The sequence below is a fragment of the Stegodyphus dumicola genome, chromosome X1, assembly GCF_044657685.1.
Source record: "Stegodyphus dumicola isolate Sdum_Otavi_A_Nest chromosome X1, ASM4465768v1".
In the NCBI taxonomy this organism is placed as follows: domain Eukaryota; kingdom Metazoa; phylum Arthropoda; class Arachnida; order Araneae; family Eresidae; genus Stegodyphus; species Stegodyphus dumicola.
In genome coordinates, this window is record NC_140780.1 from 149141461 (window position 1) to 149161811 (window position 20351).

General features: G+C 31.6%; 1 protein-coding gene across 1 annotated transcript in view; it reads left to right on the top strand.

The window, feature by feature from the left end:
• The first annotated feature begins 274 nt into the window (after positions 1 to 274).
• The window catches only part of LOC118199428 (uncharacterized), a 116457-nt gene continuing 96380 nt past the window's right edge, over positions 275 to 20351 (top strand). Inside the window, exon 1 of the mRNA XM_085808593.1 lies at positions 275 to 515. Coding sequence (XP_085664719.1) covers positions 333 to 515 — 183 coding nt within the window. The 5' untranslated portion in view covers positions 275 to 332. The remainder of the gene's footprint in view (positions 516 to 20351) is intronic.

Consider the following 20351-nt stretch of genomic DNA (forward strand, 5'->3'; position numbering starts at 1 on the left):
GAAAAGAATTTAATGTTTACAATTATTTTCAGCATTCGTACGAATTCTGTGCATAAAATAAACATTTTCTTTAACAAAATACTTAATCGGAAAGTATTAACCCGGTATTTCCGGTGTATCTACCACATATAAAATGATCACTTTGCTTTAGTTTACATTTTTTCCATTACCAAAATCATGTAGCAGACGCGTCGGCCGATGCGTCTTGTCTCCCGGGTGACGTCACTACCAGCAACCAATGGCACGCTTTTTCCGTTCCTGGCCTAACCTTAGTATATTAAAGAACCTTGGATGGTGAGGAAGTCGATCTATCTGACAAGTTGACGGTCGAAATGGAGAGTAAAACAATGGACGCTGACGTCGTTTGCAACACCATCTGCGTTTCTAAGGATGAAAAAGTTGAAGCTGCCGAGGATGACAGTGAGGAAATAAATCACTTTGACAAGTTACCAAACGAAGTGATTGAGAACATATTTTCATTTATAACATATCATGAAGTCAGTGTATGCAGAGAAGTAAGTTTTTTGTTTTTTTTGTTTTTTCAAAAAATTTGATTAAGAAATGTTTAAAAGCTTCGTATAATCGTTAATATATATACTATATTGTATTGAATTATCAAGTAAAATCTCATTTTATGAAAAAAGTTTAGTAATGTATTTAAATGAAGTTAAGTAAAAAAATTTTAGATATTAAAAAAAAATTTGGCATACTTGATTTTGTATGATCTATTTTTAAAAATATTCCGTTTGTAGAAAAGAGACCCAGAGTGATATTTAATACCTTGTAAATGCGTAATCATGAAAACTTATGCAGATTTGGAAATGTACAACATCAGAAATATCATAAATAGTATTTAAATGAAATTAAGTAAAAAAATTTTAGATATTAAAAAAAAATTCGGCATACTTGATTTTGTATGATCTGTTTTTTAAAAATATTCCGTTTGTAGAAAAGGGATCCAGAGTGATATTTAATACCTTGTAAATGCGTAATCATGAAAACTTATGCAGATTTGGAAATGTACAACATCAGAAATATCATAAATAGTATTTGTAAATTATATTCACAAAGTTAATATTTCACTGTAGAGTAAGGCTGCAAATCCATTTCTAATGTTCTGCATTAAGCATTACTGTTTTATCTTTAGAAGTTTATGTAAGCAGAGTTTTTTGTACAAAAAATACTGCCGCTGAAATTTTGTATTGTACATTTTCTCTCTATTTCAGTTTGCATATTTAGTGCACTAATATAATAATATATATTGTAAAAATTGCATCAAAATATTTTCTGTTTTAAATATAGTGTGGGAAAATCTCGTCTACTTTTTTTAAAGATTAACTTCCCAACCACGTATTATTTAACAAATTTAATTTTTCATGTATGTTCATTAAAAATTTCTTTGAAGCATTCTTTCAATTCAGCAGTGGATTTTAACACATTAAAGTCTGAATTGTGAGCATGCATTATAAAATGTTAAATGAAGCCTAAATGGATTCATTTAACATTTTATAATGCTATAGTTATGCATGTGCTTAACTCGCACATTTAACATGTGTGCTTTAACTACAGTATAATACCTATACTGCAATTAAAGCACATATGTTCATTCCTATTCTATATACAGAACACCTTTATATGTCTATAGTAGACATACAAAAGTGTCTTTTATTTGTGTTTAATTATAGTATGCATTAAGTGTTATTGATTCATTAAGCATGTTTTAACATAAAACTGTTCTTGCAAAACAGTCAAAGTTTAGAAAAGAGTGAATACCTTAGAAACAAATGCAGACTTCTGTCATTAATGGGGAATGTGATCTATCCTTATTTAAATACAGGCATTACAGCGTTATTCTGTATTATTGATAAGTTTGTTAGAGGAAGTATGTTCCACTTCTTAATCAGTATAGTCATCAAGGCATTCATATACCTAACTGTAGAATTTCTTTACTCAGCAGCAAATCCTCTAGAGGTGTTCCGTAAGTTCTCAATGAAATCGTGAAATCTGGTTGGCCAGATTATTTCTTTATATATCATTTTAAGAAATTCATCAAACAAGTTTCATTATAGACACATCTTATCATTCATAAATAAATAAATAAAAATAACAAAGAGGAAAAAGTTGTCTCTTATCTTCGTTAGAATTTCTGGTACAACTCTGATATACGCCCTAATTTCACCAAATGTCGCGATATGTGTTCTGAGCTGGTTTTCGGCGCGATTGTGTGTTGTATGGCAACCCTGTTGATGCTGAAAAATCTTTCGCTGGAGTTCGTTGGTTCACGTCATGGTCTGTGTCTGAGAAGATGGGGGGGGGGCAGATAAAATGGTGGAAGTTGTTTAAGTTCAGCAAAAGGAAATATCGTGGCCAATCCTGTTGAGAGGCAGTGGGTATTTGGAGGTGTAGAAAGAGGGTCTGGGAGATTATTTTTTAGTGGTTGTGCATGATAGAAGTAGGAATTTGTGATTTTATTTATTTGTGAACCATAGTACGAATTTTCTACCTGTCATATAAATACGATAGTGATTACTACGTGGCGGCATGTTAAAGGCGGTATGAAATTGGTATTCCTGCTGTTCGAAAAAGCATTAATTCATGGTAAGTGCATTTTATTTTATTCTTGTTCTTATTTTATAGAATGTTATGTTCTCGTAGATGTTTTTTAAAGTTGAAACAGAATGCTGTGTACATGGTATTCTTTGAAATTTATTGTTGTTATGTTAATTTATTAAAGCGAGGTGTGTTAGTTCGTAGGTTCGTTTGTTGCCTAGATTCTGCCCTTCGTAGATGTTTTTTAAGTTAAAACATATCACTGTGTACTTGGATTCTTGTCAAATATTTTTGGTTAGAAACTTTACGTTTTTGCTATCTAAATTTTTTGTTTTTGTTTCGGATTTTTAGCTTAAATTCTGTGTTCAAAACATGGTTTTTGCATGTGCGAAAACCGCATTTTTGGAGACATTTTAGGCTTAAAGATTGAAATGTAGACAAAAAATTTAAATAGTAATATGGCAGTGTGTTTGGCGAGAAATTTGGCAACATGAGGGCACGTATCAGAGTAGTTCCAAATTTCTTTTATAGGAATGAAGATTTATAGGCAGAAACATATCCTTTGTCAAGTGGGAGAATATATGCCAGTCATTATTTCTTTCCATCCTGTCATGTATGCATTGAATTGTATGATTGACAAATGATGGATACATGACTGGATATTACATGTATGATGGAGTCAGTATAAATAAAGTCATTTTTAGCTGGTGGAAAGACTTGGATTAAAATTATGAAAGTAATTCATGTTCCTGGCACCTCCAGATATAAACTGTTTTATATCAGGTGGAAAACTGAACTTCAACTAGTCGCTGCAGAGGACAAAGGCCCACATTTGTTGACTGCAACTCTGTTGCTCCCTGCATTGATTCAGGAAGGCCCATGAAAAATCTTGGTTGATCTTTACATTATGGTAACTTGGCGAATTTTTGGCAAAAATTTGGCGACCAACTCTCCTACAGCAACCCTCTATTTTGTTTTTCCCACCGCCATTTTGTCTTCACGAAGTAAAGACATGTTTCTTTTCTTTTTATCTACTGAACACTTCTTCCAACAATCTACTAGCCGAATTACACTTATGCTAGAAATTTTATCTAACAAAACTGCTTAATCATGACAAATATTCACTGCAAAATTGGGAAAAAGTGCACAATACCATACTCCTAACGCGTTTTTCAAAATAACACATACACATAAACCATGTACACGCCGACTTATTTTTACTTAAACATCCCAGAATTACACAAAAATGGCATTGCGCACACTCTTCACTATATCCATGTACACTGCTTTTTTCTCATAAATTAGAAAAATTTCACGAAAATACATGACAATTTTCTGAATCTTTAAACCCGGTAAAAAGAACATATATGAAATTACCTGATCGGGAAAAAGTTTATACCCTTTCCAAATATTAACATTTCCACATATAAAATAAATAAAATATCCAAAAACTTTTACCTCTAAATCATCTATTATATTATACAGGTCACCAACGAATTCATACCGCAAGCATTACAAATACTTAGTGTCAAATATTTAAATTATTTCCATGCACGTTTACTTCAACTTAAACGTATACCAAATTCCTACAAACATAAAATTCACAAAATAACTATCATTTAATTAAAATATCACTAAACCATGTACACGTCGACTTATTTTTACTTAAAAAAACATCCCAGAATTGCACAAAAATGGCATTGCGCACACTCTTCACTATATCCATGTACACTGCTTTTTTTCTCATAAATTAGAAAAATTTCACGAAAATGCATAACAATTTTCTGAATCTTTAAACCCGGTAAAAAGAACATATATGAAATTACCTGATCGCGAAAAAGTACATACCCTTTCCAAATATGAACATTTCCCCGTATAAAATAAATAAAATATCCAAAAACTTTTACCTCTACATTATCTATTATATTACAAACGTCACTAACTAATTCATACCTTTACTTCATTACAAATGCTTACAAATACTTAGTGTCAAATATTTAAATTATTTCCATGCACGTTTACGCAAATTACTTTACTTCCACCTTACATTTAGAACAATGCATAAAAATAATATCCTCAAATAATTAAAAATACTAACTTACCTATTCTTCTTCAGAACCTTCATTACGTGTCCAATAAACTTTTCTTATTTCTTTTTCAGGATCTTTAAAATCATACTTATAGTTCACACCAAGGTACCAGGTAAAATAAATAATTTAATAAAACATCTTTACTTCTATCTTGCACAACCTTAAAGAAACACTTATTACTACGCCTTTCAATCCCACTAAATACCCATTTCGAATTCACTTTAGTTAGGGCCATGGGATCCAAAAATTAACGAACACTGTTTCACACAACACAGAATAAAGGCAAATACAAAATTTCCAGATTTTTTCCCGATTTTCCCCCTTTCCCGATTAAAGAACCGTAATTCGTCCATTAATATCACATGCCATATCCCATGATCTCTCATTTCCCTCACATAAAATAATGCGTAATCGGAACTGAGTACTGCTCACATTATTACCAAAGTCCCAGGTAGTAACCTTTATCGCCTCCAAAATGTCGCCAAACTACCAGTTACCATATTGTAAAGATCAGCCAAAATCTTTTGACAGTTTATATCCAATTCTTGTTGCATTTTTGGATGATATGCCATTATTTTCACTTCAGAAATGACTATATTGGATTACATTATGATAAGGAGGTTTGCTTTTTACTCATTCTATGCATCAAATTGATTGGTTGTTTTATGAAATACAATTATGTTTGTGTATATTTCATACCTGCCAACTTTTACGAATTTTTCGTAATTTTTACGAAAATGCGTTTGTCTTTACGATTTTACGATCGTAATCCATTTTTTACGATTTTTTTCCTTTTTCAAGTGTTTTTAGTGATTTTTGTTGAAATTTTATAATTTTTCGCCAATTCAGCAATTTTTGCCAATTGCATTGTGTTTTACCGCCAACTACCGACTACTTCGAATCCAGTAACCTGCGGTTTCTCCCAACTCGCCGCTTAACCAGCCAATCCAATGCGCTGAACTTGTTTCTCCCACTCTTTTCTTTGTGAGCGCCAGATTATTTTTTCTGCGTTCGCTTCAGCAGCAAGGGAATTACTCAGCTCGGACTCAGCGAGCGTGGTTATCCTTAAACAGAGCGCTAGGAAAATTTATTGAACAGTGGGATGCATTGTTAAAATATTTCCACGAAGAGACCAAAACGAAACCACAGATCCCATCAAATTTGTCGGCATATAAGATTCCGAAAACCAACTTTGCTTCTAATCAAAATGCTTTAAAAGGGAAAAGCCAACACACAGAATCAAACCCTTTAAAAAGAAAATGCTTAGAAGACTCCTCAAAGGTCAACTTTGTTAAAGAAGTTGAAGGGAAGAAGAAACAGTCTTCTATTAGCCGGGAGGAAAGGATTTTTATCTTCTTTCTTCAGATTTGAACAAAGCATATTGTAGTTTTGTGTTAAGTACCATTAAGATTTTTGAAAGTGTAAATACCCTTCTACAATCAGCTTCGCCAAAATCTCCCCTGCTTATCCAAATTCTTAATGATCTTTTGAAAGAACTTTATACTAAGTTTGTAAAACCGTCTGTTGTGAAAAACAGTGTTGCCTATAATAGTTTGGCAAATCGAAAGGATGACAATGATCTTATACAGTCAAAAGTCGTTAATCCGGACTCGTTGGTACTTCGGCGATTCCGGATTATAGATCATCAGTTTAAATCTGGTAAGATGGCATGCAGAAATTATAAAATTAAAAATATGAAACCGTAATTTATGAAGTAAAGAACAATTATGATCTAAAGAGTATCAAAATTTACAAAAAAAAAGCTTAATATTTATTTGTTTACTTTATTAAACATTTTTTTCAATGTAAGATGTTTAGGCTGCTTCGTTTTTTATGTGATAATACTTTCTCTTTAATTCTATAAACAGACATAATTTATTGTTCGGTTGCAAAGTTCCATTGTTCAAGTCCTATAATTGCTGTGTCGAGAATACCGACTAATTTGTCAATCGAAATTTTTTCGTTTTCAATAACCTCTGTGTCACTTTCTTCGCTATCGGAAGCGAATTATAATGACGAGGAATTTGATTTAAATCATATCAAAGACGGAGTACATCGAGATGAAATACTACATTTAGTAAAGTATTATAAGCCAAGTAAAATGAAAACATCTGCCCTGAAGATAAGGATGGTGCTGACAGATCAACGTCCAATTCATTGCGCGCCGTGGTGTCCCCCCCCCACCGCAAAGCAGCGTGAAATTGATAAAAAGATTTCGGAATGGTTAGAGAAACAAAGGATATGCCTATATCCATTTTTTGCAGCAATTCCACTTTTTGTTTAATGGACTTCGAAACATACTTTTGCTTTGTAGATCCTTTACATATTAGTAAATATGTATCAGAAATTCTATTTGACATAATCGAAAGTTCAAGCTTACTTTTATAAAATTGCTCTAACAGTGTGCAAAAAATAATAAGCCGGATCCAATTCGAAGATTAAGGAACAACGCAATCTGCAACATTAACTGAATTAGATAATTTTTGCTTAGCTTACTCCGTCCGTTATACATTAAACACGTATTCGTAAACGTATTTTGTGCATGCGCAGAAAGTTTGTAGCTTTGAGGTCCGGATTATGGGTGTCCGAATTAACGACTTTTGACTGTAATTGGAAATCAAACCAGGGAACTTGTAAATTCTTTGAAAGATCATGAGAAAAAAGAATTTTTTTTTTTTAATGTGTTAGAAAGTACTTTTCCTCAGCCTGTGTTACATTGTAAGGAAGTTTCCTTTGCAAAATGAAATGTTAAAGTGGCAAATTTGAAACAAATTGAAAATTTATCTTTTGTTTGAAAAGATTCGTTTTTTTTTTATTAATAAATTTCCATTTTTGTTAACAATTAAAGAAAATGAATGCCATAATGATGCTTTAGATGAACTACAGAACCAATTTTCTGCTGCACAGTTTGAAGACTTTCCCAGTTCTGGAGAAGATAGACTTGATGTCCTCGTTGGTACCTTAAAAAGAATAAAAAGAGCTGATGGAACATCAAAATATGATAGACTAGCAAGAGTTTTATGTGCTATTCTCGTAATTCCACACAATAATGCTGAGTGCGAGAGAGTCTTCAGTGTTGTGAAGAAAAACAAAACTATGTTTCGTTCTTCAATTTCACCAAAAACTCTAGAAAATATTTTAATTGCTATGTAAATGTTATGTCGAAACTAATTGTTATGACAGGAAATTTTCCAAAGAATTTTTGGCTAAAGCCAAAAAATGCACTCAAAATTCATTGCAATAATTTTTTTTGTGTAACATTAAGTTCTTGTTTTATGTTTCCTAATAAATTTTTTAGTTACTACTTAATTGCGATTTACTAATTTAAGTACAGTTTTCTTTTTCTATTTGTATAAATTGTTATTTTTTTAATATCAAAGCATGATATTAATTCTTCGTGTTCTTCTGAATTTTTATCTTTAGAGGTTGGCAGGTATGATATTTACTTTTTTGTGATTTAGTAAAATTCCTAAACTATGCTTTAAGAATTTTCAAGGAATTGTAAATTTTTCAGAACCATTTTAAAACTATATGTTGTTAAAATTGCAGTCATAAGCAGCTCTAATTCTTATTTAAATTATTATCTTATCTTAATTTAAAACTATTTTTTACAGTTTTAGAAATATAAGATAAATCAGGTGTACACGTGATGCCTGATTGATTACTTATTTAATTATTTTAATATATGTTCAGGCAGAAATTCTAAGATATAAGTAAATTTTAAGTGAAGTATATTCTATATCTGGCCTATAACATACCACTCACAAACTACAGTGTGGTCATCGAACTTTCCCATCACAGTATGGCCATTGAAGAAGCCCACCTAATGCTGCGTGGACAAAAAGAAAAAAAAAAAAATTCAGAGAGCCAAGAGTATATTTAATATATGCTTGATATAAAATCAAACAAATATCCCCCAAAATTGAAAGCAGTTAAGGACCTCACAGTAACCATAAGGTTTCTTTCTAACCAGTAAGGGGTCAGCTATTTACTGAAGTCATATAGAGTTCCAATTTCAGAACAGTGCCCGAAGCCTTCCATTAGGAATTTGGGTATTTATGTATTTTCCCATCTACAATTTATGATGAACAAAATGTGTTGCTAAACCGTGCGATATATAGCCAGTAATGGATAAGTTTGGTGTCACGACACAATCGTAAGAACATCTTGGTTTATGTAATCCTGATTAGTCCTTGACAAACCAGTTTACTGTTTGTAAAGAATAATACAAGTTTACTGCTGTACATTATCAGTATGCATCTATGGTTAAATAAATAGAAACTACTCTTATATATGCCCTCGCTTGGCGACAAATTTCTCCATGGTGCCATATTACTATCAAAATTTTTTGTCTACATTTCAAACTTTAAGCCTAAAATGTCTCCAAAAATGCGGTTTTCACATTACATTTTTGCTATCTAAATTTTTTGTTTCAGATTTTTAGCTTAAATTGTGTTCAAAACGTGGTTTTCGTGTAAGCAAAAACCACGTTTTGATTTCAATTTAAGCTAAAAATCCGAAACAAAAACAAAAAATTTAGATAGCAAAGACGTGAATTTTCTAACCAAAAATATTTGACAAGAACCCATGTACACAGTGATATGTTTTAACTTAAAAAAAAATCTACGAATTGCACATCTAGGCAGCAAAAGAATCTACGAACTATGCACACCTCGCTTTAATAAATTAACATAACAATAAGTTTCGAAGAATACCATGTACACAGCATTCTGTTTAAACTTTAAAAAAATCATCTACTAATTGCATAATCCAAGCATTGTGCACAAATCAACAAAATAAACTAAAATAAATTACAAATAATTCAAAAAAAAAAACAATAACAACAGAAATTCATAGAAAAAAAAATGAACATACCATTGTACAAAATAAAAACAATAAAATAAAATGCACTTACCATAATGGATGCTTCTTCGGACAGCAGAACGTAGCTTTAACATGCCACCACATACTCTCTGTGGTATTTATTTGACAGCCAGACTCGCTATCCAGAAAATTCATACTATGGTTCACAAATAAATGTTCAAAACCTTCTTTTCCTAAATCCTTGTAAGATTTCCAGCCATCCGAAAAAATAGTTGTACAAGGCTCAATCCACTCTTTAATGCACTGCATCAGCGTTTTCTTACTTCTATCATCCACAGCCACTAAAAATAATCACCCAAGCCCTCTTGCAACCATGTCTCTCATTGCAACATAGGCCATTTCAAAACACAAACCAACGAACAATTAAACCACTCCAGCAAAAGAGTTTTCAACGTCAAAATGGTTGCCATACAACACGCAATCGTGCCAAAAGCCAGCACAGAAAACATATCGCCACATTTGGTGGCGATATGTTTTCTGTGCTGATATGATTTCCTCATCTTAGGGTGCATATAAGAGTAAGAGCCAATAAATATTTTTGCACCTACCAAATAAAAGCACAAACAGTGTTCTTGCAATGTAAACCTTTTTATTATACATAGTTTTAGAAATCTTCTTAGTATAATTCTCTTTTAAAGTTTTTATCACTTGCAGCTAAGCTCAAAAGAAAAAAAAGAATACTTTAGCTTTTTCTTGTTTAAACATGGAAATTAGAAAATGTTGCAGAGATAATATAATTTTTCACATAACTATTTTTGCACATTTTTTAAAGTATTATTGTAATGTTTTGTTTCAAATGTATTTAACAGTATAAAATAAAATTAAAAAAAAGCCTGCTTAAATATTACTTTAAACCGTACATTAAACATTCTTTAAAATAGTAAAATGACTCTAACACAGTGCTTCATCCACAGCAGTAAAACATCTAAATTTCTTGTTAGAAGTGGGAAAAAAATACGTTAAAGAAGTTATTTTTTAAGGAGAGAAAATTTACATATTATTGACTTTTGCTTTCACCAAGATAAGCCATGATTTCTAAAAGTGTTCCAGAAAAAAATTTTCAACCTGGTCAGGATATAAATACCACAAAATGACCCTTATATTAAGCTGTTTTTTTCTGACTTGGTGTCATCACAAAGCATTTTTTTTTTTAGCTTCCAAGGTTTAGTTAATTTGGAGCAATATTTTGTAATGTAAAAATTCCAAAATAGCAAATACAGTTATTTTTTGAGGGAAAATATTAATTAATCCAAAAGGATTTAAAACCATAGTGGGTCAGAGGCATATAGAAATCATTGCTACATAATAGAAAGGCACTGACAATGGCTAGATTAAAGTAGACAAGTGTGTCTTCAAAAGGATACCGACGTTCTGAGAGAGTTGAAAATAAGTGTATAGTCATATTTTATGTGCTATATACTAATAAGTACAACTTTTCTTTATTTTAGTTACCTCACAAACAAATTGAATTTTTAAAATTTACTGGCATTTTTTCTTACTTGAAGTTTGCAGAACTTCAGCATTTTTTCAAATTGATCAAAGTTTCAATTTATCCAATTATGAATAAGTGAGATTTCATGACATCTTCTAGTGTTTGTGGACAAGAGTATAAATTTAGCTGGAGCTCAGTAGGATCAGACTGTGATGCTTTCAGAATTTGAGTAAATTAGTACACCTATCCCTTAATTTCGGTTTTACATGGTTTAAAAATTAATAGATTTCAAAAACTTGTTAAAAATGTATATTGAATTGCATATATGCAAATACATATATTTTAAGTCATTTTTTGAATCTCATTCCTTTGGTAACACTGGTGGCAACAACAAGGATGGGGATTCCCTGTATTCTAAAAGGGGAATCCCCACAGTATGTATGTGTATTTCACAACAGTTAAAGCTATTTGGTTCATGTGAACTAGTGCATTATCAGTATTTTAGCAGCAAACCTTACATCATTTTTATCAACATATTTGAATGTTTACTGGTAAGTTTTCAACATTTATATTTTGTGGCATTTTTATAAATACTTTTTTTACAATTTTATAATGCCAAAAAATTTGAAAAAAAAAATGAAATAAAAAGAAAAGTTATTTCTTTTGAAACAAAAATTAAAATATTAGATTGTCTACATAATACAGAAAGAGTAACACATAAATTTTACTCCATGAATAAAGCTACAATAAGGACAATTAGAAAAAAATGAAGACTATTAGAAAAAGTGTAGCAGCTGGAACTTGCGTCAGTAAGAGCACAATTTCATATGTAAGAGTACATATGAAATTGTATGTATGTACACTGCTAAAAAAAAATGGGACAGTTCTATATCTCCCGTTCTACTGGGCCGATTGACAAAATTCAAATTGCGTTCTTCATGTCTCGAAAGCGCGACTTAGGATATATATTAGATTTATACATAGCACTATTCTAACATAGGTATTTTGACACAAAATCGAACTTTTTATGAAATAACATACCAATTTTTTTACATATTTCGATTCTACGACTCAAATTACGCCTAAATATGAAATTTTGTAAAATTTGGAGCGAAATTTACGGAGAAATGCACAAATTTATGTTGGCACTTTTTTTTCAGTTTGCACCAAGAATAGTTCACTTGGCAAACTTCTTAATATATGGCAACATACTTTCCTGTGAGAGGAAAAAAAGTCACGGTTGTTTCTTTTTTCCAAATAATATTCTTTATATCATATTTTTAATTATAACTGTTATTATTTTAAGTAATTTTTTCTTTTTCAAATTTCATTTTAATTGCTTAAGTTGCATGGTTTTTTTCGAATAACTGTTTTAAAAATTTCTATTTACCTATTCAAACTGCATAAATAAAGGTGCAGCGTTTATTTTTTTTCAAATAGTTTTCTTTATATATATTTTTGGTCACAGTTATTATTTTAAGTAATTTTTATACTTTTATGTTAATTGTTTACGTTGCATTGTCTCTTCAGATAATTGCTTTAAAATTTTCTATTTATTCCTTTGAACTGAGCATTTTGAATATATTTATTAATATAAATTTTCCAGAATTTGATTTTATTTATTTGAATTGCGTTTCTTTCGGAAGAATACTTTGTAACCCAGACTACCATGCGTTTGAAAACTGCATATATTAAAAGAGAAAATACTGTAAAGCACAGTTAACACGCCTTTGAATGTTCCCTTCAGAAAAGACATATATAAATAAGAGAGATGTATAGCCGACATTTTAACTTAGGATGACTTGCATACACTGCATTAAACAGTTTTATCATTGTGCCCATTGCTTTACACAATTTTATCCTACATTTAGTTTCTTAAAATGTTATTCACATTTTAGTCAAATATTTTATTTATGAAATTGCAGGAATCAAATATCATAAGATTAAAAAGTTTTAAATTAAAAAAAATACAAATACTAAATTTTATGCAAAAAATTATTTTTTCTTCTCTTTTCCTTCAGGCATTGTGCTCCATTTTTGCTCTTTTTCTTTAGGCATTCTGCAAGTATATTAAAAAGTATCCAACTTTTCGAAATATCTTGGTATTTTTGACAAACATTTTAAATAAAGTTATCGCCTTCCATTTCATAAAAGCCCACAAACTGCCGAGCGGTAAAGTCGCTGAACACTGGTAGTTCACTCCGGGCTTCGAATCCCAATAAACAGGCTGGTTGCATGGGCAATTTTGTGGATTTTCCCATGTGTACCGTGTATGCTAGCTGGTTTCCCTTAGAAATTTCTTCACGAAGGCATCCTTCCTTTTAGGCAGATAGCCCTGCTTTGCCGTAATTTAATAATCCAATTCAATCCATTGCATCAGTATTTGGTCAGAGCCTTTATCAGTCTTTAGAGACTAAACATTTTGAAGGTATGAGATGAAAGGAAAGACTGGTTTCATCAAGAGGTTTTGGTTTATTTAATTATGACAAAGCACACTAGGGATATCTGCCTAAGGGATGCCTTCATGGAGGACTTTCTAAGGGAAACTGGCTCGCATACACGTTACACATGGCGAAAACCACGAAAAGGCCCATGCAGCCAGCCCGTTCGCGGAATTCGAACCTCGGACCGAACTACCAGTGTTCAGTGACGGAAAAAAAAAAAATAAGAACACTAGATAAACATCACTAGATAAACTCCTGAATCTTCAAATAATTCGACTGAGAAAATCATGGGATTCTCCATTTATGATACGATATGATGTTCTATAACGTAATTTAAATTTATACAAGCATATAGTCTTAAACCAGTCGCTCTTTAATCTGCAATGATATCGTTTTTGTCTTTTCTGTTAACACAAGCTTAATTGATGGCATTTGCTGGTGTACATGTCCAAGTGTTTTCTCTTTAAACACCTAAATTCTTTGAAGTATCCTGAAAGTATATTCAAATGCGTCCGACTTTTTTAAACATCTTGGTATATCTGACTGCCAAATTCCCTGCAAATTTTTGCTTACTTTTCTCCTTAATTTTCCTCTTTCCTTCTACAGTTATTTTCAGTGCTCACACGAGAAATTAAGATTTTTCGATGGCTAGCCTTCCATAAATTTTGCATTCTTGTCAATTTTTTAAAATATCAATTACATGAATTGCGTTTCAGCTGAAGACGCTTTTCATTTTCTAGTCATTTTAACCATAAATAAAGTTTAAAGCAAAATCTAAAGGATAAATATTTTAATTAAAAGATTTTTGCTAAATGACAAAGAAATAAAACAATCCAGCAGGGTTTATTCTGTACCACTGAGTAACCCGATTCTTATACACCGGCTGAAACAATCTAAATCATATTAAAGATGATGTCTTTTTATACAATCTGTAACGCGAGAGAAAAATTAGCTTCCTAAAACATTCTTTCTAAGAAGATTAATATAAAAGATTATACAGTCAAAAGTCGGACACCCATAATCCGGAATGATCTATAATCCGAACCTCAAAGCTAAAAACTTTCTGCGCATGCGCCGCGTCGGCACATGCGCACAGGCATTTTACGCGTGCGCGTAAGACCTTGACTACTGCGCATATGCGTGTGCGCAAGTGCAGAATACGTTTTTGCCTGCGCGTTTAATGTATAACGGACGGTGTAAGCTAAAATTATCTAATTATCTATTTCAGTTAATGTTAATGATTGCGTTGTTCCTTAATCTTCGAAATGGATCCCGCTTATTATTTTTTGCAGACTGTAAGAGCAATTTTATAAAAGTAAACTTGAACTTTCGATTATGTCAAATAGAATTTCCGATGCTGGAACTTCCAAAGGATCTACAAAACGAAAGTATGTTTCGATGTCCAACAAACAAAAAGTGAAATTGCTGCAAAACATGGATAAAGAAATGACGAAAAAATTTCGATTGACAAATTAGTCGGTATTCTCGGCACAGCAATTAACGGGACTTGAACAGCGGAACTTTGTAACTGAACAAGAAATTATGTCTTTTTATAGAATTAAAGAGAAAGTATTATCACATAAAATGAAGCAACTTAAACAACTTACATTGAGAGAAATGTTTAATAAAGTAAACAAATAAATATTAAGGTTTTTTTTTTTTTTTTTTTTTTTTTTTTTTTTTTTTTTTTTGTAAATTTTGATACTTTTTAGATCATAATTGTTCTTTATTTCATAAATTACGGTTTCATATTTTTAATTTTAGAATTTCTGCATGCCATCTTACGAGATTTAAACTGATGATCTATAATCCGGAATCGCCGAAGTCCCGACGAGTCCGGATTAACGACTTTTGACTGTATATATATTTTTAAAACTGGGACTTGAATCAAACTATCAAACTTTTAAAGTTTTAATTCACATGGTGGTTATAAGTAAAGTTACACTTCAAAATGGTCATAAAAGGAAAACTACCGGACCAAATGTTATCAAACTTGGGAATTGTGTAAAGGAGGTTTTGGGAATTTATTTTCCGCGGGAAAAAAAAAAAAAAAAAAAAAAAAAAGAGTTCAAAAACTCACCACCAGGGGAAAAATGGTGCTGTATGCAGTATTGTTAAATGAAATAAGACATGAAAACATCTGTTTAAAATGTGTTTAATAGTTTCCGAAGCGTGTTACAAAGCATGTTCAGTGTAGCGTCCAGCATTTTCCGAAAGCAAGTTAAATCCTGTTGCTGCATTCTCAACAGCAGCTCTTAGCATATCAGGAGGAATGTTACGGACATGTCAGTGTATCACATTTTTCATTTCTGCCAAATTGTTTAGATTATCACCATAAACAGTGCTTTTGAGATAACCCCATAGCCAAAAGTCACAGAGGTTGAGGTCTGCTGGGAAGAGGGGAAGTGTTGGCCTATAAGACGTTCATTCGTGAAATGTTGCCTAAGTAACTGTGCGACAGACGTGAGGTGGGGCGCAGTGCTGCATAAAAATGGTAGTATCTAAAATGCCATGTTACTGCAGTTCATGTATCACGAAACATTTTAACATTGACTTTAAGTGAGCTGCAATCACAGTGGTCCAGCTGTCGACTGCTCTTCACAGAAAATGGTTCAGTTATAAAACTAGCTGTCATTCGACACCAGACGGTGTGGAACGACTGCTATGCAATTGAATGCAGTGGAACTAGATAGATAACATGAGGGATTTCTTTGGCGCAAATCGATTAAAAGCGTTTTGAATCAATATCTTCATGTTTTAGGGCCGAATTGTAAGAAAACGATTTCCAGATTGTACGCACTTGTGCGAGTGATTTGCGATCTCCCATTTTCTAATCGCTAATTCATGGTTTTTCACTGACGAATTTCTTCCTTACACGGATGGCGCACTCGACTTTTATCGAATTTAACGCCTTTAAATGGTAATTTGCTTATTTCAAAGTTTCTTAATGGTATACAACATATTAAGCCCATGTAACAAAAGTTTAACTTAGATTCTGACCCATATTTCGTTTAACAATATTGCATACATCACCATTTTCCCCCTTGTGGTGAGGTTTCGAACTTCCTTTTTTTCACAGAAAATAAATTCCCATGACCTCCTTTACACGATTACCAAGTTTGATAACAGTTGATCCAGTAGTTTCCTTTTATGATGGTTTCAAAGTGGAACTTTAATTATAACCACTCTGTATATTATTAAATTTTAATTTGAAGCTATGCATTATATGTATACCATGCGTAAAATTTTCGCTTTTACGAAAAAATAAACAATCGAAGCAAATATACTTAGGATAATGGACCAAAACTGAAAAAATTTCCCCTCCCTCCGAAAATAAAATATTGAAACTTCGACCTTGAATTTATTGGGTTATAGAATTATTTAATTTGATTTATCTTCTAAGTCCTAGTTCCGACGACAATTCCGTCAAAAATTCCGAATTACTTAAGCTGAAGTAAAAGATTTAGTAAATATTCACTGTATGTTAATAAAGTAATCAGAGTGTAATAAAAATAGATTATAGAATTTACGCTGATGCAACTTTTTGTTTGAATGCACAACATGTAATGGAAGAGATGGCTTGTAGAGATCTGTTTTTGACATGCCTCTAAAAGTAGATGTCATACTCCTTTTGTCTCTTCAATGTCAAAAAACTTTCCTTTGAAAGGCAACTTTAGTTTTTGGGAAAGGAAAAAAAAATCACAAGAAGACAACTTTGAAGAACATGCAGGACGATTTGAGTACACATACTTATTTTCGGAACACAAGCGGTTCTCCGACTGGTTATTGAATAATGAAAAGATGCATTGTCATGATATACAAAACATTTGTAATACGTTTTTTCTGACTGAAAACGTAAGATTGAAAGTCATCTGCTTAATTCACAGCCATTTATAAGTCAGCTACTGGGGCAATTGCAGAATCGTTTTTATCCTGAGCTTGTAAGACAAACCTAATATCACTGGATTTAAACACTTCTTTAATCTTCCGAGAACTTTCCTTCTTTAGCTCATATGCAAGAATATTATGTGAATACAATTATTGCAAAAAAAAATTGAATATTCATTTGCACTACGGCTTAGTAGTTTACTAACGAATTAACAAAACTTAAATTCTGCTTGTGTCTAAGAATACAACAATATTTTAAATATTTACAAATAAAATATTAAATTAGAGATTTAATTGGAGCCTCACCAGTTGCCTAGCATTTGAAGATTGTTAAATACTAATTGTTTGTTGCGAACTCTAACCCAGGCTGCATAGTTGGTTTTCATAGTTTTCTAGGTTCTCTATGAAAGCATCTTAATCAAATAGCTCCCATGTTCTTTCTACGTTCAAATAACCAACTAACCTAGTTTAAGCGCGATTTCCAAGTGAAGTTACTAGCAAAACCCAAATACTCATTAAAAATCATGTAGCTTGCTAATCAGGAGTAACATGAAAGATACGGCGCCAATAATTGAATTGCTGTTACGGTATGCTGTTTCTAAACTTAGATGGGTTGTAACTTCTACTAGAGCTGACGGTAAGAATTGAAGTGTAAATAAATAATATCATGTGCAATTTTGATTAATATAAATTAAAAATATTTGCATTCAGACAGGCCCACCAGCGGCCGAGCGGTAAAGCCGCTGAACACCGGTAGTTCGGTCTGAAGTTCGAATCCGTTCGAACGGGCTGGCTGCATGGGCGTTTTCGTGGTTTTCCCCATGTGTAACGTGTATACGAGCCAGTTTCCCTTATAAAGTCCTCCACGAAAGGCATCCCTCCCCTTAGGCAGATAGCCCTAGTGTGCTTTGCCATAATTAAATACACCAACACCACCATTCAGACAGAAAGTTTTTTGAAGTATCTGCAATTACTTTATAAGAAGGATTTATTAATAACCGTAATAATTACTTATTATATTACTGATGATTAGGATTCAGTTCTTGACAATTACATTCTAAATTAGAATTTTAAGGATATAATGAAAATACGCTATGCACAAAAATACATTTTAGGATAAAAAATTAGTTGATATTTTATGTTTTAAATATTTACAAATAAAATATTAAATTAGAGATTTAATTGGAGCCTCACCAGTTGCCTAGCATTTGAAGATTGTTAAATACTAATTGTTTGTTGCGAACTCTAACCCAGGCTGCATAGTTGGTTTTCATAGTTTTCTAGGTTCTCTATGAAAGCATCTTAATCAAATAGCTCCCATGTTCTTTCTACGTTCAAATAACCAACTAACCTAGTTTAAGCGCGATTTCCAAGTGAAGTTACTAGCAAAACCCAAATACTCATTAAAAATCATGTAGCTTGCTAATCAGGAGTAACATGAAAGATACGGCGCCAATAATTGAATTGCTGTTACGGTATGCTGTTTCTAAACTTAGATGGGTTGTAACTTCTACTAGAGCTGACGGTAAGAATTGAAGTGTAAATAAATAATATCATGTGCAATTTTGATTAATATAAATTAAAAATATTTGCATTCAGACAGGCCCACCAGCGGCCGAGCGGTAAAGCCGCTGAACACCGGTAGTTCGGTCTGAAGTTCGAATCCGTTCGAACGGGCTGGCTGCATGGGCGTTTTCGTGGTTTTCCCCATGTGTAACGTGTATACGAGCCAGTTTCCCTTATAAAGTCCTCCACGAAAGGCATCCCTCCCCTTAGGCAGATAGCCCTAGTGTGCTTTGCCATAATTAAATACACCAACACCACCATTCAGACAGAAAGTTTTTTGAAGTATCTGCAATTACTTTATAAGAAGGATTTATTAATAACCGTAATAATTACTTATTATATTACTGATGATTAGGATTCAGTTCTTGACAATTACATTCTAAATTAGAATTTTAAGGATATAATGAAAATACGCTATGCACAAAAATACATTTTAGGATAAAAAATTAGTTGATATTTTATGTTTTAAAACTTCTTAAATTCATTTAATAAACATTGTATCCTCGTTGTTAATTGAATCCAGAATGTTGGGTGTCGTTTAAATAATTATTCCTACTTGTCCACAGAACCTGCTGACTTATCTAGCCATTAAGTAGCTGCAGATCATTTCTACGTAACCATTGAACTTCCATTAATTCAGTCTCTAGAGGGTTGTATCTTTATATCATAATTTGACTGTTATAAAAATGATTAATCTAAATCTTATGGTTCTATAAAAATATACTGTGCTTTAAAAATATGGATGATAGTATCAGCCGCTCTTTCAGCCACTTCATAAGCAACAGTTTGTTTAGAAATAAATTATGCAGTTAATGTCATAAAATATTTCCATAAAATTCAAATAAACATCAAACGAAAATTCTCAGTTTTAGACAATTCAATTTAAACGAAGTAAAGTAGCAGACGATAAAACGCCAAAGGTAAATATTTACTTTTACAAAAATTTACTCTTATTTTTTTAAAAAAAGGAAGAAAGAGAGAAATTAAAAAAAAAAAAAAAAAAAAAAAAGTTAAAAATTTGAATAATATCATCTATAATTTTAAAAAAATAGCTTTTCATATAGTATTAATAAATATTTATTACACATCATTGAGGGAAAAAATTTCATTTAATTAATTCTCCATAAAATATTACTTGAAATTTAAGGTTAAAAATAGCTGTGGCAATTCACTGTAATAAAAATCCATAAACCACATTTGGCATTATTATCGCCCAAAAAAAAGATGCCAAATTTCAAAACACTAAAATATGTAAATTTTTGTGTATCTTAGAAAATTTTGAATAAAAAGTCTAATTTTTTGCAGATATGCTTAAAAATACACCTACTTTAAGATGATGGTAAAAATTTTATAGGTTATAATTCAAAATTTATAAAAATTATTTAAAAATAGAAATTTAAAAAATAAAACACAAAAAATGGGTAAATTTTATTTGGAATGAACCTAAATTTTGAAATGTGAAAAGAAAAATAATAAAATTTTAATAAAAAAAAGAGA